This window comes from Epinephelus moara, chromosome 7, assembly GCF_006386435.1.
Source record: "Epinephelus moara isolate mb chromosome 7, YSFRI_EMoa_1.0, whole genome shotgun sequence".
Lineage (NCBI taxonomy): Eukaryota > Metazoa > Chordata > Actinopteri > Perciformes > Serranidae > Epinephelus > Epinephelus moara.
In genome coordinates, this window is record NC_065512.1 from 10,940,707 (window position 1) to 10,966,013 (window position 25,307).

Consider the following 25,307-nt stretch of genomic DNA (forward strand, 5'->3'; position numbering starts at 1 on the left):
TTTGAGTTAGCTGCTAACTGCTGCCAGCTGCTTTTTTCAAATTTCAGGCAGTGGGTTGCACATAAAACACGTTGTCAAATGTCACACCTGGGCACCCAGTAGTTCAGCGTGTAGAGCAGGCATGCCATGTACAAATGCAGTGTCCTTGCCACAGCGGCCACAGGTTCACTTCCAACCCATGATGATGATCTGTGATGCAATGATGCAACATTCCCACTTTGATCAGGCAGTGTAAAAGGGGTGTGATGACACCTTGTAGACAGCCTGTCAATCAGCATCACAAACATTACATTACATAACATTAACATTTAAACAGGGGAGTAATATAAAAATTCACCCCTCATACAGTTGTCATGAACGAGGAAATTAGCCACAGAGACCAAAACTGGTTTTTGTACCAGGCTGTAAACATGTTTATTTCTGCTGTAAAGTTGGGCACTTACTTCAACATGGAGGTCTGTGGGGATTGACTGGCTCTTGGAGCCTCAAGTGGCCGTTAGAGGAACTGCAGCCTTTATGATTTTTGGCACTTTCACATTGGCTTCATTTTCAGCTTCAGAGGTTGCTGCTGGGACTTAAATGTGTGTTTCAAGCACTCAGACTTAACGAAGGATATACATGGCTTGATATGGCCATGTATGTGTGTGTGCATGTTGGACACTGCAGTGTGGATCCAGAAGGACAAAGGCACGTCGGGCGCAGCAGCCCATGAATAACAGGAATTACCGTCCAAGCTCCTTGCGATGGAAATCTGCTGACAGCAAAACGGTCACTCGAGGGCGGGATGGAGGGAGAAGACGCGCGCGCGCGTGTGTGTGTGTGTGTGTGTGTGTGTGTGTGTGTGTGTGTGTGTGTGAGACACTGAAAGACAAGGACAGACATAATGCTTTCAATTACATGCGTTAATAGTGAAAGTCAATAAGGTATGAGCAGCAGTGTAATGCAGCCAGAATTTTTATGGCGGCACCAATTTCACTGTAACAAGTTCTCATTGCAAATCAATAGAGCACACAGGTACAGTAATAGCTTACTGTCAGAGTCACCAGCTGGACGATCGCTGCATTTTTAATGAGGTATTGCTGACTCGTTACCGTGTGTTTATGTGTGCAGGCAGGGGAAGCACCTGCTCACAAACTGGACTTGTTCTCTAGTAGACGACACATATTTCACTCCTCAGAGCCGAACTCGACATTTAGTCAGTAGGGCATCACTGAGGTGTGCTCTGTGGGGAAAAGGTGCCATGATATGTGACATTTTCTTGGTGTCGTGGCTCACTTTTTTGCCACTCTTTTGGGGAAACTGCACGATTATGATAGTGCAGGGGTTCTCAGTACTTTGCAACTCAAAGAAGCAGTGTGTCAGACTTAGATTTAGTGGCATCTAGCAGTGAGGATTGCAGCTTTCAACCAGCTTAAACTTCTCCCAATTAGAATTCCTTCAATGTTTATTGCTCGGGAGGTTTTTAACGACATCTCAGAATCTCCAAACATAACGGACCAGGTGTTAATAAAAACGTGGTGTGTGCTCGTCTCATTTCCAAACCAGACATTCAGGAGGTTTTTACTTGGAGCTGAATTATTCGCAGAGGTCTCTTCCGCTCCAAAACAAACAGGCCCGGTACTTTAAACCAGTAAAAACATAGAATAAAGCAGTTTAACATTACAAATCAGTGCTTTTCTGAAGGCTGTTCAGCATGTCGGAGCTGGGCCATTAGGCTGGCAACTGCTAATATGTGCTCACCTATTTTTCTCTGATAAGATCCAGATGATCAGGAGGTTTGTACCGTGAGCCAAATTATCCACAGAGATCTTTTCCTCTCCAAAACAAACAGACCCGAGGCCACTTTCAGTGACAGGTCATCTGCAAGGCATCACTACAGTCTATGAGTCAGATCTACCCCTCGCTTCTCCATGGCTCCACACTCTCATCCAAACATGGTCACTTATGGCTCCAAAAATCCAAGATGGTGACAGCCAAAATGCCAAACTCTAGGCTTCAAACCTGGAGTCCACAAACCAGTGGGTGATGTCACGGTGGCTGCGCCCATCATTTTTACAGTCCATGTTTCTGTCAGTATTCAGTGGTCTGTATTCCAGGATTTAGACAACTCTCAGTGAAACAAAGGGTGTTTCAGTCGTTGATCAAAGGTTAAGGTCATTGTAGCCTTGTTTCTGTCTCAATCGTGTAAACAAGACATCTCAAGAAGGCCGTCAGGGAATTATCTTGAAGTTTGGCACAAACATTCACTTGGACTCAGCAATGAACTGATTGGAATTTGGCGGCCAAAGTGGAGGGTCACTGTGACCTCATAAAATATCTAGGTTTGATATTTGAATGGAAATGAGCAGAAATAAAGCAATAAATAGTGTCTGTTTTATGAGAGGTGTTGGAAATCGGTATCTAAGGTTAGTTGTGTTACAGGACATTTGCTGTCACTGCGGAATTTGTTGTCATAGTAACACACAGGTGTTTTCCGGATGCAACAGGCCAGTAACTGATGATTTCTGTGAGTTGCAGTGAAGCAAATGGAGGCATGAAACCATTTAAATGTCCCAGGCTCTGCTGTTATCTGACTGTCTGGCTGTCCTCCATGTTTGTTGTTTTTGTTGCTGTAGAAACATCGACATCACATCTGTCGCATTTGGAGGATCGGCGATAAACCCTCGAAAGCTAAAGTGAATGGACAGAGAGGGGATTTACATCACAATTCAAACCACCTACGAAAGTAGCTTAGATTTGTCCTAAAAAGGCCGGACACCATGTGTCTTTGTGTTGGGATTTAAAGAAGATCTCAGATTCAACCTCGCCCTGAATGTAGCTTAAAACCCCATGCACACACAGATTACATGTTGTTTTCTTTATTGCAGACAGCTGGTAAAAACTCAGCTAAAAACTGAGAACAAAAGACATGTTTAGAAAGCAGCATCTCACATTTTCCAATCAACTCTCATTTTGCCCTTCGCTGGAAAATCTGTACACGAAATTGCAAAGACAACCTGATTAGGAGATTGTAAGACGGACCCCTGAGAGACGCCACGGGCTCTGCATCGCTTAAAGGAAACTTTTACTTTGCCATTACGCTGCCGCTCCCCTTAGATGCAGCATTACGTGAAACAAATGAGCGTTCCCTCATTATGAAGCTGCTTTGTGTCGAGGAGGGACGAAACAGAAAATGTTGGAGAATAAATTGTAAATGCAGGGGAGGCGTTTGTGGTAATCTTCTTTTCCTCCCATTTTTCTACAGCTGCTGTTTCCTGTACGGGTCTCCCCAGGACGCGCTCTAATCTGTCACAAGCAAAGGAATTAATTATAGCATGCTTTTGTAAGCTTATTAAAATTGTGCTCTCCATCTCCCCCCCACCTTTTCTCTTTGCCCTTTTCTTTCTCCTCGTTTTTCTTTCTCTCTGTGATCTTCTGTCATTCTCTTACCTTTTTGTTTCTTATTCTCTCCATCTTTTGCTATCTCCAAACTTCCTTCCTTCTTCCACAACCCTTCCCATCTCCATCCACCTCCCTTTCTCCTTCCTCTTATGTTCTCTTTCCTCTCCTTCCCCCTCTTCCTTCCCTTCCCTCTCCTCGTCTCCTCCAGGCCATCGATAAGTACTGCCGGGTGAGCGGAGGTTTCTCCGGGGTGAAGGATGTCTACTCCTCCAACCCGACCTACGACGACGTGCAGCAGAGCTTCTTCCTGGCCGAGACGCTCAAGTAAGCCTTAATAGTTTGATTAATTGGCTCAATCTACGAATAATCAGTACGTTTGATGATTAATTAATCACTTTGCTGATGAATGCTATAATTTGGTGGGTGGGTGGAGGGGCTGGCTGATTGAAAGGACTTGTCAGCAGAAAGTGATTGCAACAATTACCTGCTCATATTTGGAGGAATTTTGAAAAATAAATGAGCAGATTTTCTTTTCTTCCCAAGATAAAAGCAGCAGCGTGTCAGTCACAAACCTTCACCAGGAATCCTTTTAACATTGTTTTTAGCAGATAATGAAAAGTTAAATCACTTCCAACTTCAAAAGCAAGCCTCAAACATGAAATCTGCTTTGGTTTAAAGTCCTAATAATTGTTAAAATTTCAGTCCTGGGTTGATTTGGTGATACTGCCATTACCGGTGGTACCAGGAAGTGTGTTTTAATACGACACCAGACACTCGTTGGGCAGCTACTCTGTCAAAAATACAACAGAAAAATAGAAGATGTAACAAAGAATTCAGTCAATAATTGCCCTTTTTCCATCGTGACATGAGCAACCACAACCTGATTTTATGCTGCACAAGTTTGTCATGTTTCCTGCGACCAATACAATTAAAGACACCCCATGTTTCACCAGTTAAATGCTTTTAATAATAAGTTTTTGTTTGCTTGTTAGGAGAGTGAACATGAAAGAATAAGACTGATAGTTGTGAGATAAAATTCAAGCATTAATGCTGGAGTACATACACATGGTTTCTTGTGAATCCCTTCTTCAAGTGAAGGCTGTCACCTCTCTCAGTGACAACTTGCAGGCTCCAAACCGTAGTTGGGAACACTCTGGCTTATTAACATTAAATTAGCTTGGCTTGTTATTAGCTGGTAACTAGCTTCTAGCGGTCCGTACCACTCTGCAGAAGGAAGGATGGCAAGGCGTTCGGGTGCAGCAGCCCTGAGCTCATCTAGACACTTAATTCTGCTGCTATCATCACTCTTTGCCGCCTGCTGTCTTCACCATGACACACCGAGAGCACGCTGAAGCTCATGTCACACCCTCACAGGTTACCCACAAGGCCACTGCCCTTATTGGAAACAAGGTGATTATAATCCAGTGTGAGAATGGCGGACCCTGCCACCAATAACAAAAACTAATTTACTATTATTACTACTACTGTCTGAAATAACAGCACATAAACACTTTGATTGACTGTTCCAAAGCATGCAGATCAAAAGCTGGAATCAGAAACATGTTTGATCATGAAAACTTTCAAGATTTTAACTTTAAGACAGGGATTCTCAAAGTTTTGATGGCTGAGTGCCAATTTAGGGAGCCAGCATATGACTGAGGGACACACAGGTTCAGGCCACTTTGACCAAGCAGTCCCCTAATAACTCACTGAACAACACTTAGCAGTTTTGTGAGCTAGCACATACAGAGCTTGCCTGTGTTACACCTTTGCTAGCTGTCACAAGATTTCTGAAGACTGTACGGCACATAAGCCTTATTGAAACTGTCTGCACTCATAAACTTATCATAGGAGTTGTGATTGGACTCAATTGCATTTAACATGAAATTCCTTGAGCATCAAAATCACCTGTTTGCAGAAAAGGCAGATGACTTATCCATCCCCACATTTCCGACAAAATAAGAGTTAATCCATGTTCCCTGAAACCTCTTTTTCTCTATAACCATACAGCGTTTTGTTCCATGGTGGCTTTTCCATCTCACTTCCACATTAAACTGCAGAGTTGTCCACGGAAATCACTAATGGTAGCTAACAGCACTACCATTAATGACAGGAAGTAATGTCTGACACTCATGAGGTGCCTCTAGTTGCCATACAACCGCTAACTTTCTAGAAATTGTCATCTCTAACCTGACAGACGCTTTTCAGAAGGACGCAGTTTGACGCAGTAGCTGTATTAAATGTAAGCTATTAAAAGTGAAAGTATTGTAAAGGACTGGATGTTAAGATATAATGCATGCATTTCATGTCACATTTTGGGGCCGCACAAAATGTGTCCGAGGGCAGCCACTGGCCCGAGGTCCACACTTTGAGCACCTATGCTTTAAGAGCACATTTTAAGTGAACAAAACATAGTTGTACACTAAAGCGCGACAAGTGCTGTCCCTAGCACACACTGGACACGTCGCACTGCAGCTAGTTTTAACAGACGACCACACAAAGTTATTACTACTTTTACTGAAAGATCTTCCTCCACCTCTGCGTTAGCTCAAAATTATGCGTGGACAGCGCCTAATGAAACTTGATTTCTCACCTGAAGAGCTGAAAACCAGAGCTGTGACTCGCCAGGCAATATCTTTTTGACCACTGTCTTTACAATGACTGGATTGGGGGACGTTTAGTTCGGGATATTTCTCAACCTCAACGAGTCTCTCTTCATTCATTCTTTGTCACACATGAGATACAGCAACAGCTACAGAGTTCTCTTTATGCGTCAGCGGTGAGATGAAGAGTCAAGTTGCCGTAGTAGCGGAGAAAAGGAGCAGGGGGTACATGCAGGCACAGCAAGAGGGTGAAAATGCCCTTAATTCCAGGGATGAGGCTGGAAATAGGGTCGTGGCGTAAATTGCTGCGGGGCAGTGTGTCCAGGAGCGCCGACACACGTCTGCCGGCGTGGGGTTGTACATCGAAAATAATAGGGGCGTCTTTTTTGATGCCACTGGTGTGTTTTGCCCTTAAGATTAATTGTGCTAAAATCATCACAGCACACAATGTTTAGGACATGTTCATTTGTCCATCCCCAATAAAAACATGAAAGTAGAGAAGGACTTAAATTTTGATGACCACCTTAAATTGATGCAGACCAGGTATAAATATTATGTGTCACCACCCCCCCTCGTTAAGCACACTGTGTACTGGGGTCACTTCTATTAAACTGACATCCTACACAAGCTTTTCTTCACATACAGCACCACACACTTTAGAAGAAACACGTTCGACAGAGCAGAAAACGCTCCTGTTGCTTAGTGACATAAAGAACACAGATGCCTTATGGTCGTGTGAAAACTTCTAATTTATCTGTATCTAAGGCCTTTAAACTGGTAGGATTAAAAGATGCGTCATAAACCATACTAGTGGCTACTTAATCTTCATGTATTGTTCATTTCTCATTATTACAGAGGCAGTCACATGACCATATCAGCATTACTCTTCTGAGGGTATTAATGAAAGTTAACGCACCGGCATCTGTTGTGTTTTTTTCTTTCTATTTTTATTTATTGCCAAGACATATTTTAAATGCTGATTAATGCAAAGGGCAGCTCTGATGTCTCTGGTGCATCATCGTCACATCGTCTGTGACCCACTAATGTGGCTCTCTGATTCCCCCTGCTGGCCGCTCTGTGGATGTGATCTCCTGCTGGCAGTGCAGATACAATTCAGTGTACACAGTTGTTCCTGTCAGTCACACAGTGTGATGGGTCAAATGTAATCATGAAACAAAGCAAACTCGGCTTGTGCCAGCCTCTGTGAGCAGGAAGCTGCTTATTAACCCTTTATTTTTTACTTGCAAGTGTCTGGATTTAACACCAACAAAGCGTCAAACAGCAGTTAAAATTGTCTTTGGTGAACAAGTGGTTAAAGGTCAGCTGCCACGCAGGCCATTTGAGACGATGACATTTGAATGCCTCGTGTTATACAGCCTTTGGTGTCCATCTACGCTCTCGGTATTTGTCCCCGCTGGCTGCAAGCCAATCACATCAAAGCAATACAGCAACAGGCTGCTGATTGGCTGCCGGTCACACTGATCTGCACAAAGATGTCACATCCGAACATCTGTTGATGTGAAACATAATCGCTTCAGCACTGTGTGAGTGTTTGTCAGATTTATTTTAATGTTAATGAGGTTTCATAAAGCGAATGAGCAGGTTTTAAACACACTGGAGTCAGTTCACAGAAATCCATCAAACAGGTATTTTTAAATGTTTTTGTAGCTGCAGATAAGGGTATGTAAAACTTCCATATTTATGGTTTACATATAAATACGTGTAATATTCTGTTCTCACCAAGTCCAGATACAGTGATGGTACCATGTGGGCATAACGATTAGACGCAAATTAAATCAAGGTGACTGCTGAATCAATGCAAACATGACACACAGTGTAAAGTTGGACGACTCCCACAGCCATAAATTGTGTGTGACCACGATGAGCCCTTAACGAGAGCCATTGCCCCACCTTTTAACACTAAACTTTTGCTCTGTATACATTTGTAGCTGAAACTCACACTGCACAGAAGTCTTTCTTTGTCACTCAGAAAGAGCTCTGTTGGTGTTTCATGTTTCACCTGTAAAGGTTGTGCACTGTCCAACCCTTCGCAGAAGTCTGGAGGTCACCTGCTGTCAGTTCCAATTAGAGTAATGATGTTAATCACACAAGGGAGACTCCCAGGTGGAGCAGTGTCTCTATTTGGACCAAACAGAGTCAAAATCTAACCTAGGAAATAAAGACTTTAGAATTCAAAATAAACAAACAACATATCGTAGAAGCTAAAAATGCTAAAAGAGCTGATGGCAAGACATCATTCATGTTTCATAAAGCTGGGGTAGGCAGTTTCATTTTGGCATCATTGGGCAGATATCCCATAATAAATCTTGAGCATGCTGTGATTCAAGTGGACTGAGAGAAACTAAGATTTCTGCACCTCCACTTGACTGTTTTCAGACTCTAGAAAATCTAGCCAGTGGTGGGAAACTTCACAGTCACAGGTTATTTCATAGTGAGGGCGCTCCTATTGGCTGTTCTATAAATGCAGATCGCGGGCATGTCTCTTCAGTGACAGTCTGAGTCAATGGTGGAGAATCCTGCAGAGAGAGTTGCTACTCCATCATTGGCAACAACTGTCTACACTGCAAAGCAACCCAAAAAAGGAAGACCGAGTCTAAAAGGGAGTCTGGCGACAAACAAAATAAAACATGTCAATATCGGCGAAGTGTTTCAGAGATGGAGAGAAAACGTTGCTAATAGTTTAGCCTTCAGCTACTTGGAGCCAAAAGCTCACGGCTATGGCTGATTTGTTCACGTTTACGTAGCTAACGTTAGCTAAAGCCTCTAATCACAGTGCGTCCTCCGCCTCACTCCCCACCACAACAGACCACCTCACCGAGAGAAGCGTGTACAGCAGCTCTAGAGACTGATCCCTAGCCAGCAGCTGCAGCAACTCGAATTCAGCCAGCGCAAACGCCAGCTCCAGGGGACAGGACAGCCTTGACTCCCCATCAGATCAGCAAACTTTCTGTTGCTGCTGTTACACAAGTTAGACCCGGTGTTGCTGCTGGCCACCAGCGTGCTGTGATAACCAGCACTGGGGAGTTTGTGCTGGACGAATTTGAGCTGTGGCGGGGAGTGAGGCGGAGGGACCATGGGGTGGCTAGCTGCTAATTCTTGTCTCATCTGTCGTCTGATAAACAGAGAAAGAGGGGCAAGGAGGGGCTACATAAATCAATGTATGGGAAACACTGGGTTACTGTATGAAGCATATTTATTTGCCCATGGTCGTCTGTTGGGAGGGGCTTAGGAAAGAGAGCGGAGATTCTGCTGTTTCTTTGCCTTCTCCAGATTTCTGCCTACCTGTTTACCCACAAATTTAGGTTTTTGAGTACCTGTAAGTAGACGTTTTTTGCTCAACTTGCTCAAACCTGCAGAAGTTATTTTGTTTTTGCGTGACAGTGATGTCATTCACTTCTTTCTTCTCCTTCCTTACCCTGTCCCTCTCATCCTCACCCCCTTTTTCCTCCCTCCGTTCACCATCACCCCCCTCCCCACACACACACACCCTCACCCCTCCCAACACCCACCCCCCCTTCAGGTATCTGTACCTGTTGTTCTCCAGCGACGACCTGATGCCGTTTGAGAGTTGGGTCTTCAACACGGAGGCTCACCCACTTCCTGTCCTCCACCTGGGCAACATCACCCTGCCAGGCAGCGAGCCGGCTCAGCGGTAGACGGACAGGGCCATCTCCCTCCGCCGCAGCACCAGGGGGCTCCACCTGTACGCCCGCCTGCCTGCCCAAAAAAACCCACCCACCAACACTGGACAAACTTTCATTCAGCTCTACAGACTCTCCGCTGCTTTTGGACTGCAGACATCAACGAGAGGAGACGGAGGGAGAGCCTCCCGCGCAGACCGCTGCAGCGTGTTGAGGACTTTGAGTCTCCCTCTCTTCTTCTATGTTTTACTCTTTGACTCTCTCTGTCGATCTCTCTGTCTTCTCTGCTTAAATCAGAGAGACAGTGGGTGTGCTGCTCAGCCTCACGACTGGCTTGAAATGACTCTGAAGGACCGAGCTCCAAAAAAACGGAGGCTTGATTTAGTTTTTTTATTGTTATTATTTTTAGTGTTTATTTGAGATTTGACCAAACTTTACTCCCATACAGACTCAAGCTGAGGCACTGAGAGTGCGTGACGGGGTTTCTGTGAAGGATCACACAGTCAGTTTGACACTTGACTGATGGAGGTGTCATTTTTTTTCCAGGCAGACAGACTTGAGGACTTTACTGGGTCTGTTGGTAAGACATTTTTTTTATTTTGTTTCGTTTGGACAATTCGTTAATGGGGACACAGGGTTGAATCAGAGCCCTCCGCTTCACCCTGACCCAACCCCTCCCCACACCACTTCCTGTTTAACCGTCATCAGATGAACTTTGACCTGGAACTGTTTGCAGCTCGTCACATCATCAGTGCGAGGGCGGGTTGTGGCAACAGTCCCCACCTCCTCCTCCTCCTCCTCCTCCTCCTCCCCCCCTCCCCCTCCTCCTCTTATCCTCCTTTTTCAGAAAAGTGGACCATTGTAAGCGGAACAGTACCTACACGGGGACAGCAGCAGGCCTCCCCATCCTCACCACCCTCCAACCTCGACATCTTTCCAGTTTCTCTCCCAGTTAGAGACGAGCCACAGCCCAACACATTCTGCTGCTACTCATTTGGATGCTGCTTTTTTCTCTCCTCCACGTTTTATCGCTTAGTTTCTCTCCAGCTTCTTTTATCTCTTCCCTTTTCTTTTCATAGATCATTTTCAGGTCATACATTGTCAGATGAGGCTAGGACCCAACAGTGCTTGTGTGTGAGTGTGAGTGTGTGTATGAGTGTGTGGTGATCAAAGAAACCTGCTGTATATCATGTATTTGTGCACTTTGTATGGGAAGGCTATGAAGAAGAGGGAAACAGGAGTGTAGCACTGAATGAGCTGAATAAATGAAGTCTCCCTGCTGAGCTCTCATGACACAATTGCTCTGTTCGACCAGTATCACCAGTTTGGACCACCTCAACTGTAAGTTGTATAAACTTTTTGTGGTGTTGAAATTCTCCCATCATTTTTCTTCACCGCTATTTCAACAGTCCCCGTCTTTTTTGTTGCTTTTATCGTACATTTTTAATGCCTTCTCCTCTCTGCTGCAGTTTAAAGGGGAGCTCTGGTATTTTCATCCTGGACCCTATTTTCCCTAGTTTTATGTGTCTAATATTTTTCCACCAAATTAAAAATGGAAGTACTCAGGAGTAGCAAGATGGCAGATTGCATTGATCACCTGCCAGCTCTTGTTCTGGTAATACAGATATTAGTTTATAATGAAAAGAGTAGCGCTCAGTGCCCGACTTCCCGTTTTCCAGGTGGTTAAAGATGCAGCATGTGTTCGGCCCCTAATTTCCAGGGCTGGTACCTGCGGTTATTCCACAGGCTAGTTAATAACATGTCGGGCAGGAAATCCAAAGTGTGGGATCATTTTGAGAAGGTGAAGGACGAACCCAAGGTGATATGTAAACTCATCTTCATTGGTCGACTACAAACATGACGTATCATCTGAAACATAGAAGTAGCTACATGCCCATTAGCCCACAGCGTCATTAACAGGCGGCTCGCTCAGTGTGTGACGTGCACTTGTAGATAAAATATAGGCCTATATTAATGAAGGTTCATTAGTACGGTTTTGTATTTCTCTGTAATGTAGCACAGTGTTAACAATGTTACTGATACTATTCTTTCTCACACCTTCAACTCAAACCACCAAAATATATCATTTAATAATTATATTAATATCATAAACATGCGGGCGACTAGTCGACTAATGGTCCTAAAAAAGGAAAATTCTTAGTCGAGGGCAGCCCTACAAGTAATAATTACAAGGAGAAGACTATTTTTTGCTTCCAGCTGGTAACCAACTTTTGAGCTTCCCAACACCTTTTTTTTGGTCGAAATTCTCCAAACAGCTTAAAATTTGGTGCAGGAACCAGAAGGGAACCCGTGCTGCCGCCAGTAACCGTGCACCACACGGGGCAGGTGTGCACCATCAGTTTACGCCCACGGAAAGGTTCAGATTGTTATCAGTCTCTGACAATATTATGGACCCTACAGAGAAATTATAAAATTTTCTGTACCTTTTGCTTGTTCCTGTCTGTTTTTGTGTCCAAGTCTTGTTCTGAGATCTCACAAGAGGTGACTTGTTGCATGAAGAAGACGTTGGAAACATTAGTGAGAGTTAAGCCTTTTTCTAATTAGAATCTGGACATCATTTCTCTTGCACACACGTAACACACAACAAGAGATTGTCTGTGTCAGAAGCGTTCACACCTACAAGAAATAGTCTTTATGGTTTCGGTGAGGGGTGGCGCATGGGTAGCAGCATGACATGCTGTGGATCTCACCTTGGTCACGTAGCCACTTCATAATTTGGTCATAAACATCAGAGTCTCCTGACGTTCCTTAAATTTGTTTGATGATTTCAGCCTCACTGAGAGAAGTCCCTGAATCTCATCATCACTCCAGTTAAATATTTTCATCGCTGTCTTTGCGTAAACGACTCTTTGGGTTCACCCTCAGATGTTTGTTTACTTCCGGTTTTGCACAATCCTCATGATAGTCATCATGTCATTATCATGCCCACTCGCTCGCTGTGAATTCTGCGGGCAGTGACCTGCTCTATTCACACGTTGGATCAATCAGACATTACACAGACTGTGTACTTTGTAGAGAACAGGCAGGATAAAGTCTATTTAATGTCTGAATCAGCTGATTCTGAAAACAAGACTTAAGCAAAACTTGGGCACACAACAGACCATAACAAGCAAAACGTACAAAAAAATGTTTCATGTCTTTGTCGGGACCTTTCTGTAATGTTGTAAGACACTCGTAAAAACAATCTGAGCCTGTCAGTGGCAAAAACACTTTTAATGGACGTAAATTGACGGGTGCACCTACTCTGAGTGGTTACATTGCAGCCGGCTCAATACTGGACCAGTTATAAAAATTATTGTCTCCATTAGTCACTTAGACACTAAAGAGACGAAAAAAAAGTCCACACACTAGACTATGCTCCCATAAGTAAATAATTGAATTCTAATTACATTTTTTCTCCTCTCGTATGAGCTCTTGACCAGCATCTAGTTTGTTTATTGTCTGGATGTGCATGCTTTTCTAAATCTTTCACTTAAACATTAAAACATGGGAAAATAGGGTCCAAGTTGAATAAAAACAGTTCTCCTTTAACCTCTTCATCTCCCTGTCCACAATAAAAAGTCTAAAACTGTTCTAGGGTTCTCAAATGAATCTATTTTTTAATTGTCCAAGTTTTGGATCATCGCATTGATGTGAAAATATAGTTTTCAACTTTAGATAAACAGAAAAATCACCTGTTTAAGTTACAGCTGCAAACTTGCCCCCATTGTTTAGTGAACAGTTGTGACTGACGGCTACTCTACAGGTTAATTTCACATATCATCAAACACTGTGTGAAAAAAACAGAGAGAAATTACATCTTTTAATTTGTTTTCAGTTTTGAATGCACATCCTTTGCCAAGTCATTACAATTTCTTGTCTTTGTAAGGGTTTAATAAAGTTGCTCCATATGGTGTGATATAACAAGAGCTCGGCCCTGTTGAGAAGAGTCAGAGCCGCCACACCTCGCTGTCTGCTCAGCTCTGCTCTGCCTCCAGTTATCACTACCAATACAACTCTCTGTGTTACATCCAAAGCAGCGTGAGGGATTCACTGCTCCAGCTGCTCAGATAATAGATAATACAGTCTGTAAGAAAATATCATGTCAGCAAACAAAAAAAAACAACTCGACTCTGAAACAGATTTACTGAATGCTGGACTGACTCAAAGGGTTTCTACTTCTCAATTTAGTGAGTGTGTTTACATGCATGTATTATTCAGTGTCTGGGGTGAGGTGTAGCTCATCTGGGCGGTTCCAAACTGCAGCCCTTTTGCTGCATATCATCCCCGTCTCTTTGTCCCACTTGTCCAGTCCATCATCAGCTGTACTGTCAATACAACTCTCTATATCAGTGGGGATCCAGACTTCTTCTTAGGGTACTTTCACACCTGCCCTGTTTGGTTCAGTTCAATTGAACTCAAGTTCATTTGCCTCCCGAGTGTGGTTCGTTTGGGCAGGTGTGAACACAGCAATCACACTCAGGTGCGCACCAGAACAACCGGACCGAGACCTTCTTGGAGAGGTGGTCTCAGTCCGGTTACAAACGAGCTCTGGTGCGGTTCGTTTGTGGTGAGAACGTGTTCCGACCTGGATCTGAACCAACTGCAGTCACATGACACATTGTTTGGGTTAAACATGAGCATGTTACAGTCCTGGAGGATTATTAATGTGCACCTCCTCCTGTACTGCCTTAATATGCACATTCAGCACATCCAATGCATCAAAACATTGTTTTCTAGTTGGAGCCGCGCCTCGTTTTCAAACTGTATGGTTTGACTAAAATGAACAATGACAGCAATATAGTCCACGATGAGCAGCGCTAAAATCAACCTGCGTAGTTGTCCCTCCATTGTGACATTAGAAAGTGTCACATTTATCTTGCAAGTGTACTCTTCTTCAACGTTTGCTTTACTTCCTGGATTTTTCCCACATGGAAATTCTGACCAATCAAGAGCAGCTTTCTCACACAAGGCATTTGATCTGGTCTGCTTGTAAATGCTGCCGTGAGAACATGAACCAACTCTAGGCAATTATACAACTTTGGAACAAAATGAGTCCCTGATTCAGACCAAAGGAGACAACTGTAGGTCTGAGAGCAGCCTTAGTCATTAGTTCAAAGTCCACACAGCTAAATACTATCAGCACCATACTTGTGTTTGGCCATGTTGTCAAGCCAGTTTGCGGTCTCTGTCAAGTCTACAGCAGGAAATCGCACTTCAAAGTAAAAGCTCTGTGCAGGAAATTCACTGTACTAAAAGATAAAGTGCGTTTTTTACAAACTTCACACGTTTGCGAGTCACTTGCGGCCCATTCAGAATGAACCGACAACCTGCTTTTGGACCAAGAATCATGAGTTAGGAAGCACTGCTCTAAAAGATTCTGAGTTTTATGCCAAATTCTGCACCGTCTCATAAAACAAACTGGTGCTGCAGGAGGAAAAAGCACTTACAATCTGTCATCAGTCAACGCCAATTCCACGCCAAGTTCAAACCCCATTTTAAACTTTAATTTAGCGACTCATACATAAACCTCAATACATTCATTAAACATAGTTTTAATCCCTAGAATATAGGAGTGTACTGCAAGTGTTTGGCCACTGCACAAGAGTCAGATGTAGATTTAAACATAATAGGATTTCGATCATACAGCATCAGCACATTAAAATGACAAGTAACAATTTTACCCTTTGCTGTGAGCCATGTTAAGTTTGCAGCTGAACCCAAGACATATTAACAAGCAGGGAGACAAAATGGGAGCAGAGGGGAGGACGTGACGTAGAGTGAAGGCAAATGTTACATGAATGAAACCAACCACAGACAGATGGTTTCAAAACAACATCACCACAGTCTAACGTGAGACTGCAAGTGTCCCGTCAAGGTTACATAATCCGATATTTCAACAACAGGTGACTTTTTAGTCCCGCTTCCTGTTGCTGCTGTAACACCAGTGTCAAAAACAGCATCCACCACCATGTTATGTTTTCATTAGTCTGATCACCATCCACATTTGAAGAGACTACACCATGATGTTAGATGTTACCACAGGCTTAATGATGGGCTCAGTAAACCTGTGCAATGACTGTGTGTTTGAGAGAGAGAAAAGTGTTTGGACGTTTTCTCTGAGTGTGTGTGAGCTCATTAATTAGCCTGTTTGTGTGACGTGAATCTGCAGTGTTCGCAAACTCGACTACTAAACTAAACATGATGATTACACAGGTGTTGGAGATGAAAAGTAGAATTTGCACTAGACCAGCAAGATGTTTTTGTGTGTGTTTGATTCAAGCCTTATCATCAGATGTGTGACACCTTGGCCAGCATTGTTCTCTTTCTCGCCCTTTGCTTTGTGTTTTGTAACGCGTCATTACGATACACGTTTCTTCTTTTTGTTTTGCACGAACATTCTTTGTCCTCTGATGTGCAGATAGATGTCGAGCTGTGATGGAGTAGAAACAAAGATGAAAGATAAACTGCTCAGAGCATCAAAATGATGACTTTAACGTTTTGTTTACTGCACGGCCATGTGACTAAAGGTTCTCTAAACACGTATCAGTGCGCTGACCTACTAACAGCTTACAACATCAGGTCAGCTGCTCATCTGGCAGTAAAGTCACACTGTGTGCTGCTAAAACAACAATGGAAATAGGCAACAAGGATTCAGTTGAGTGATTGAGAAGTTTTAGTTTTTGCCAACGTTGCTCTTTTTCCTTTGCTCCAACATGCTGCTCATCTCCAGTGAGCACAAAGTGTTGGCAGCCCGACATGAAGACTTAGTGAAAGTTAAGATTTAAAGGATAAGGCTGGAGATATTCCTTTATTTTTCTTATCGTCAACAAATCCAGTGAAAAGACCAAAACCAACAATGAGTGGATCCAAAGCCTGATAAATCTTATTTCTTTGTGCCTCAGAGCTCGACTGCTGTCCAAAAACGTTTAAAAACACAACATGTTCCTTCATCACTGTCGTATATTTTGAGTCAATCCCACACATACCGTTCTTGCTTCTAGAAATACTCACTAGAGCACCAAGTGTGTATTAATCTGCATCTGAAAATAGTCCTCAACAAAGTAGTTAACTGCTGTCTGAGTAACGTTTGCCTAAACTACAGTGCCCAGCTGTTTTTTGTTGTTTTGTTTTTTTCATTGATTTGCAAGTCAGTCTCAAGTCTTTGCACTCAAGTCCCTAGTCAAGTCCCAAGTCAAATGTGATGCCGTTTTAACAACAAAGGAATAAGATACTCAATTTACAAAATGTATGAATGCTTTTTAAAATTTGTGTGAATAAATTGTTTATTTGCGTATCTGGCTGTTTCAACACAGCTCACCCCTGATGGGATTATTCACACACATTTAAAGAAAACCATTATTCTAGTGCCATCACGCTGACACAAAACAAAATGAAGAACAGATATAAAGTTGATTACTCAACACAAAACACTGGCATAACAAATAAATACCCGATACAATTGGGAAGTTAAAGGAAAGTTTCAAGTTACTTATCTGCTAAGCTAACGTTAGCTAAGCATTAGCTCAGTAACTATGTTCACGTTAACGAAGCGGCAGCCTACAAGGCTAAAGAAATGAAGCCAACATGGAAGTGCCAAAAACTGCAGACAAAATGCCGAACTTGTGGGTTTAAAACGGGAGTCCGCAAACCAGTGAGTAACATCACGGTAGCTACGGCCATTGTTTTTATAGTCTTTGTTTTTTAACCTTGACTTAACGTCCTTTGTCCAACTTCAAATGACAAACGATGGATGTTGTCGCGTGTCCATCTGTAACTTTTTGACCCACATGTTGTGCATACTGCAATTTGTTTGTTGTTGACCACTGTGTTGTTTTAGTACCTGAAAAAATTGTCTTTGGTGTCATTTTTTTCCAACTGGCGCTTGGTAACATTACGTTATTTATTGGGAGAGGAATTAATTCATGGAACACATTTTGAATAATGTAAGTATTCAATCTTTGGGCTCGGAGTAAAGCATCAGATATTCTCAAGTCAAAAGGCTACAGTCCAAGTGAAGTCTTGAATCACTGGTGTAAAAGTGCAGCTGAAGTTCCAAGTCATTTTTTTGTTTTGTCAATTTTGTGACTTGAGTCTGACTCGAGCCCAAGACATCAGACTTCAGTCCACACCTCTGGTGATTTTAAATATGTTTATCTTCATAAGAAATTAATGAGTTTTGGGCTGAGAGACACACAGGTGAGGGAAGGTTGAAAGAACAGAGACATTGTTGGTTTTGGTCTTTTCATGAGATCAGAGTAATGATAAGAAGTAAAAAACTAAACCTATAAAATCATATCAGCCTTATACTTTAAACATCTTTGGAAATCACCAATTGTCACCTGATATCATAAATATTTAAGTCCTGATTTGACAAACAAGTGAAGGTAACAGCTCCAGACGTCTTAGAAAAATGTCTTAATATCAAAATATTGTTTGAGTTTAAAGCTTTGACCAAACTACTGGCCAAAATTCAAGTTTATATTTAATTAATCCACATTTTCTTTTTCTTTTTTAATGAATAAAACATGTCGTCCTCCACAGCGTCGATCAGTGTACATACAGGATATTTCTCAGCCCATTCAACACATCATTTCCTCCTCACATTTCTCTCCATCATCCATCCTGCGTCCTCTTCTCTCTTATCTCTGGTGGCAGTCGGCCCTAACAGTCCATCGATGCAGTACCGTCTTGGCTGTCAGTATCTTTTCCCCCAGTCTCTGACATCACACTGACATCATCACCACCTATATCTGATAGGGAGGGGGGGGCCCAGGCAGAAAAACCTGGGCAGCCATCGAGTCGCTAGGAGCGACGTTGATTTTGAAAATTGAGTGTTCTGTATTTGTATTTTTACTGAACTAAAAAAATAAAATTAAAGTATCTGTAAATATGTTTAAAACTGAGACACAAATTCAATAAAGATGTTATGAAAAGTGATCAGAAACCAAGAGTACGATCTGTGTGTTCTTTGTTTTAACTGTATCGTGATGCTTTGTGAAGCTGACAGTGTCCGCTTAGAGGGCTGAAAAGAACCAAGTGTGAAAACACCCTTAATGTAGTATGAATTGAATTGAGTCTGATGCTCAGTTTGAACTTCAGCAGATCGTCCTGACCATGTCTACACATCTAAATGCGTTGGGTTGCTGCCACATGATTTACTGGTTAGTTAACAAGCAGTTGAACAGGTGTACCTAATAAAGTGGCCGGTGAGTGTATGTCATACATTACTTGTTGATATTTCGGGTTAATAATCTGAATCCGGAAAGTAATTCAATTTGGTGTTGAAGTAAAAAAGTAGCAGAAAAGCAAATTACTCAAGTAAAAGTGCCTCTAAGTTGTACTTAAGAGCTGTACTTGAGTAAATGTACTTAGTTACTTCCCACCACTGCTGCCAGCAGCAGCTCGTCTGAGTCAAATAAGGTGAATTTGCTGACCGGAGCCTTTTTGGCCTGATTGGACGGATTTCAGTGATTCTTTAGAGACTGCAGCCAACGAGACGCAGAGTCCAGTCACTGAGCTCCGACTCTGCCTGATTCCAACGACGGCTCCGAAAAAAGAAAGCACCATAACTGTTAATTCAGCCACTTACACATCTTTATTTAACTCTGACATGTATGTAGAAGTATGCGAGTCGTTGCAGCGTTCACTGTCAGCGCAGTTCAGACGTGTTTGAAAGGACAAATGTGTTGTGGTTTCTGCTGCTCAGCCTGCTGTCGCATCACTCCAGGCTGCTGGCAGAGAGCCTCCCAACAATTTGGACAAAACACACAGCAGCTTCTTCCAAGTTGGCAGCTCTCGTGCTAATAAGCACCTTTCCCTGTGGCAGGTTTTGTTTATTCACAGACTACTCCTTTTTTTTCCATGCAGACACTGCATCCGCTCATATTTACTTTAACTGAGGTGCTGTGGTGTTAACGTTACATGTAAGGTTAGTGTCATTGTGCAAACATTTATATATGAATTCATCCAATGTGGCTTTTTTAAATATTGATCCTGCTATTCTCAGACCTTTTGTCTCCAGTCATGTAACATTATCTGTGTGAAACATGTCAACACTGTGACTTCTCACATTTAAAGACATTTTTTCCCACCCAACCTTTTTATTGTATTAGAAGCAAGTGGCATATGGGCTGACATATTTATAGATTATTTTTTGGCTCTGTTGCTTTATTCAATAGGACAGCTTAAGCATGAAAGGGGAGAGAGAGGGGATGACATGCAGCAAAGGGCCCACACTGCAACTAACTGCACTCCCTGAAGACATATTATCCTATTTTTGGAAAACTGAACCAGTGATTCCAGAGAGAAGCAGACAGAGGGGTCTACAGTGTGTGTTTGAAGGATATATCCAGGATGTCAAACTGACTCAGCAGCAACAACAGGTTAAAAAGACAAAGATAGTTAGAAGCTAAAGCCGAACTATAGGCTACAGATCACAGTGTAAAAGTGAACCACCACATCACTGCTGATCGCCACACAAGACAATGAATATAAAGGGAAACTTTGCTGATACTGAACCAGCTGTGTGGCATCGCAGTGTGTGCAGATGAACCATGTTTGGTTTCACCCCTGTGCTGCTGCCAGCACCTGGACCTCTGCCGTCAAACACTGTTCACACTGTGATGGTTAAATATGAGCAAAGTTTCCCTGCTTCCCTTCACTGGTTCCTGTACAGCAGGGTCGGTCTTTGTTTCACTGTTATAATCATTAAAAAGCAAAAGCAGCATGTGTATACATTCAGTAGGCTATATCTTCAGTAGCTAGCTAGCTAACCCTACACTTTTCAGGGTTTGATTTTGGTTTTGGAACAGGGAAGAAACGTATATCTTTTTCCAACCTCTCCAGGTAACGAGTATCATTAATACACGACGTGCCCCAGGCACAACATTTAGCTCCAAATCCACAAAACCAGCCTGAAAATGAAGGAAATCTGAAACGACTGCATTAGAGTCAATGGAGCACAGCTGTGGTGTTGTCAGACCCTGGTCTGAGACTGCACGATGCCAGTCTGCATCCAGGGCAGGACTTAGCGTAGGGTCAATTGAACCTGCGGCCGCTGTGGCTGCGTTTACAGCCAGGATTCTGCCCCCAAACTGGGTATTTTGAGCAAAAACGTGATCTTCCCTGAACCATAACATAGAGTTTTTGTACCTAAACCTAACCACACGTTAGCAAGGTAAAGTTTTGAAGCATACACTACATAATTACATAAAAATTTAACGTATACGTGGATTGCAGAAACATACAATTTATTCATTTTCCATAACCATTCATCCTGTTGGGGGTTGCTGGAGCCTATCCCAGCTGACATTGGGTGAGAGGCAGGGTTCACCCTGGACAGGTCACCAGACTATCACAGGGCTGACACATAGAGACAGACAACCATTCACACTCACATTCACACCTACAGACAATTTAGAGTCACCAATTAACCTGCATGTCTTTGGACTGTGGGAGGAAGCTGGAGTACCTGGAGAAAACCCACGCTGACACAGGGAGAACATGCAAACTCCACCCTGGGTTTTAAACCAGGAACCCTCTTGGTGTGAGGCAACAGTGCTAACCACTGTGCCGCCAGTGCCAACATTTATTCTGGCGACTGGGTTCAGCGTTCAGCTGTCAGAGTACAGCCTCACAGGGCTGCTGGCATGGCTGTATGAGAGTTGTTTCTCTGCTGTGAGCTATAATAAGCTCATGACTAAATGTTAGAAAAATGAAAATCACTTTGATGCTGAAATGATCAATGATATCAGGAAATTACACATTAAATGTGTTTGTGTCAACATGAGTAATCTGAAATGAGAATTGAGAAGCTTCGGTGGAAAAACTCAAACTTGAAATGGAAAGGATCACATCTGTGTGTGTTCTGCTTTTTTGTTTTGCTTTTACTTGTGCATTTACTCTTTTCATATGTCATTTTGCTTCTGGAGTTGAGTTGAAATGAGGTGGCATGGCCGACCTGTAGTCTAAAAATACTGCATTACAAGTAAAAGGTATGAATTGAAAATTTTACTTAAAGGAGCAATGTGTAAGATTTAGGGAGATTTTGTGGCGTCTAGCAGTGAAGATTGCAGATTGCAACCAGCTAACACTTCTCCTGGTTAGAATTCCTTCACTGTTCAGGTTTTTACAGGGAGCAGAATTATCAGCAGAGGTCTCCTCCTCTCCAAACAAACCGGCTCTGGGATTTGAACCAGTATAAGCTCTGAATAAAGCAGTTTCATGTTACAAATCAGTGTTTCTCTGATGCTGTGCTCACCTTTCCTCTCTGACAACTTTTTCTGATCCAGACATTCAGGAGAGTTTTACAGGGAGCCAAATTATCAGCAGAGGTCTTCCCCTCACCGAAACAAACGGACCTGGTGATTATAACACAGAATAAAGTAGTTTCATGGTTGTTTTTCTGACTCTTTTGTCGCGGAGGGGCTTCAAACTATGGTGGCCAAAGCAAAAATGCATATGGCCCTATTTAGTCTTTGGTTTGTCCGTTCTGGGCTACTGTAGGACCATGGCAGGGCAACATGCCTGACTCTGTGGACTAGGACCTGCTCAGCACCTCAAATAGCTCATTCTATTCTTATGTGATGTTGTCTTTTAATTTATGTTTTTATTCTGTCTTGATCCTGCCTACTATTATTAATATTTTGTTTACTGCTTTGTTCTTTTTAGGGTCCGGGCAGCTAAGCTGCCAGGACACTATTGTAATCCTAGGTATTCTTCTTCTTCTTCTTCTTCTTCTTCTTCTTCAGAGGAAATCATACTTCCCATGGGTGAAAACTCACCAAACTTTGCACAAAGGTCCAGTCTCATGCCAGATATCCTCAGCTGTAAACTCAAGCCAATAGTCCTGATGGTGGCGCTACAGCAAGCGTCTAAAGTTCAAAACTTTGAAAATTCATAACAAATCAACCATACGTGCTACAACTTCACAACTTTCATCAAACTGTAGCCCCAATACTGAAGAAACTTTTGTACATTTAAACCTATTAAAAATTATGAAGTTCATCACTCTGTTTTTTTCAAAAACTGTAAAACTTCTTAAACCTATCTCCTCCCACAATTTTTGCTCAATTGACACCAAACTTGCTACAGAGCATCTTCAGACTGTCCTACAAAAACTATGTTTCTCAGATTTTTGATTTATCAAAAATTGAGCCTACAGTGCATCAAAATGTTTGACTGTAAACGGTACTGTAAACATATACATGCAAATTCTTGCTAAATAAATCTTCAATGTTCATGAAAAAAATGACAAAATTCTAGAGTCATGGTAGATGATGTGTGGCAAATTTCAGAATTTTATCTCAAAAACTGAATTTTTGACAGCATTTTGAATTTTGCTCTAATGTGAACAATTGGAGTCAATGTAAAAATGGCAATTTTAAACATCAGTTTTTCACTTATGGAGCAAATCAATCATTGTTACAAACAAATTACCAACATCTCCATGCTGTCTAGATGCAATATGTGTATTTTCAGATTTTTGTTTCGATAACTGATTTTTTTACAGTGGTTTGAAATCTGCTTTTCCATGCATGGACGGCTGCTAAACCTGCACGTCTGGCTTAGTCAGTTTGTGAAGCTACACATGAATTGTCACTAATTGGCTAAGTGAGATAGAAATTGATCCTTCGTCTCAGAGGTTGTGAGTTCAAGCCTCAGCTGAGGCAAAAGTCAGATTGTGTTGCTAAATTCCTAAATGTCTTCCAATTCTTCTGCTTGTTGCTCAGAATTGCCTAAAAATGCCCGGACCTGATCCATAGCTGCGCAGCAGCTATAATTATTGTGTTTACTTTCATAGGTGTGGGTTTTTTTAATCATTTTTATCTCTGTTTCACATTATCATCATCTCTCTTCTCTCTAATATGTTTCTGTGTTTGACCTCTTGTTTAATTCTTCCTTAATGCTTGCATTAGTTCAGCTTCTATTTTTATATTGCCTCTGGGGTTTCTTGCCTCTGCTTTACCAAATGGACCTGCACGTGTCCCTCAAGGATCTGTCCTTGGCCCACTTCTGTTCATTATATACATGCTCCCCCTGGGCCGTGTCATCAGACAGTGCCAACTGCCTGGAGGAGATAAAGGCATGGATGAGTCGTAACTTCCTCCAACTCAACTGTTCCAAATCCAAAGCCATACTTACTGGCACCCCTCATCAGGTCCAGTCATCTTCTACAACCACCATCACCTTCTCCGGCCAGGACATCACCCTTTCATCTACAGTTATCAACCTTGGCATGAGACTGGACCCTCACCTAAGATTTGAAAATCACATTAAATATCTGTGTAAATCCTACTTTTTTCACCTTAAGAACATCGCTAAACTCCGTCCCTCTCTCACCCTGTCTGATGCAGAGAAACTAGTCCATGCCTTTGTCTCCGCTTATTATTATTGTATAGCGCTTTTCAGTCTTCTGACCACTCAAAGCACTTTTACACTACATGTCACATTCACCTATTCACACACACACACACACACACACACACATTCACACACTGGTGTTTGAGACTACCGTACAAGGTGCCACCTGCTACTCAGTAACCATTCACACACACTCACTCACCGATGAAACAGCCATTGGGAGCAATTTGGGGTTCAGTATCTTGCCCAAGGAGACTTCAACATGTGGACTGGAGGAGCTGGGCATCGAGCCAACAATCTTCCAATTAGTGGATGACCTGCTCTGCTTCTGTCAAAGCATTTTCTAAACTCTTTTTTAAAGGTGCTATATAAATAAAGTTATTATTATGCCAATATATCCCCCTAAATCCTTCACACTGTTCTTTTAAGTAAAAGGACACAGATACTCTCAGCAAAATGTACTTAAAGTATCAGTGATAAAAGTTCTCATTCTGCAGATTGGCTCTTTTCAAGGTGTGAGACCATTTTTTATTACATTTTTATCACGAATAATACACATAAGAGCATTTTAATGTTCATACATATTAAGCTAATTTTAGATCATCTGCTATGTAGGAAGCTTTAAGTGTCAAATGTAGTGGAGTAAAAAGTACAGTGCTTCCCTCCAACATGTAGTGAAGTAGCATGAAATAAAAATACTCAAGCAAAGTACGTCAAAATTGTACTTATCGACTTCATTATATTTCACCACTGACTCTTTGACCCAATTTATTCTTTGACTCGCCCACAAAATGTCAGAAGGTCACAGAGCCACATGACATTGGTTTTGGTACAACAATAAACTACATCATAGACAAAAATATACACACAGTATAACTCAGGATTTTTATTTATTTTATCACTCATGAAGAATTATTACAATAAGGGCGTTGCTGCTGAGGCTGTCTGATAAAGCAGAGGCTGCACATTCAGTCACAATTACCCTCATCAGCTAAATTCATCTCAGACATCAGAGTGTCCATGTCATTAATATTTGTGTACATACTGAACCTGTAGAGCGACTCAGCACTTATTTATTTAATGTGACAGCTCTGTGGTCTGTTTCACTACACTTAAACACACACTGATGGAAGGTTAATAAATTAATTGATGTCTGCAGAGGCTCTGAACATCCTTATTAATGAGGGTAAATATTTTTGCTTGCCAGGTCGTTGTGTCATATATCGCTGCGAGCCAACATCCTGTAAGTGTGTGTGTGTGTGTGTGTGTGTGTGTGTGTGTGTGTGTGTGTGTGTGT

The 25,307-nt window shown here is 42.3% G+C and overlaps 1 protein-coding gene across 1 annotated transcript in view; it reads left to right on the forward strand.

The window, feature by feature from the left end:
* man1a2 (mannosidase, alpha, class 1A, member 2) overlaps positions 1-18,593 on the forward strand; it is a 217,131-nt gene extending 198,538 nt beyond the window's left edge. The window contains exons 13-14 of the mRNA XM_050048100.1: positions 3,590-3,705; positions 9,526-18,593. Coding sequence (XP_049904057.1) covers positions 3,590-3,705; positions 9,526-9,661 — 252 coding nt within the window. The 3' untranslated portion in view covers positions 9,662-18,593. The remainder of the gene's footprint in view (positions 1-3,589; positions 3,706-9,525) is intronic.
* The last annotated feature ends 6,714 nt before the right edge of the window (positions 18,594-25,307 follow it).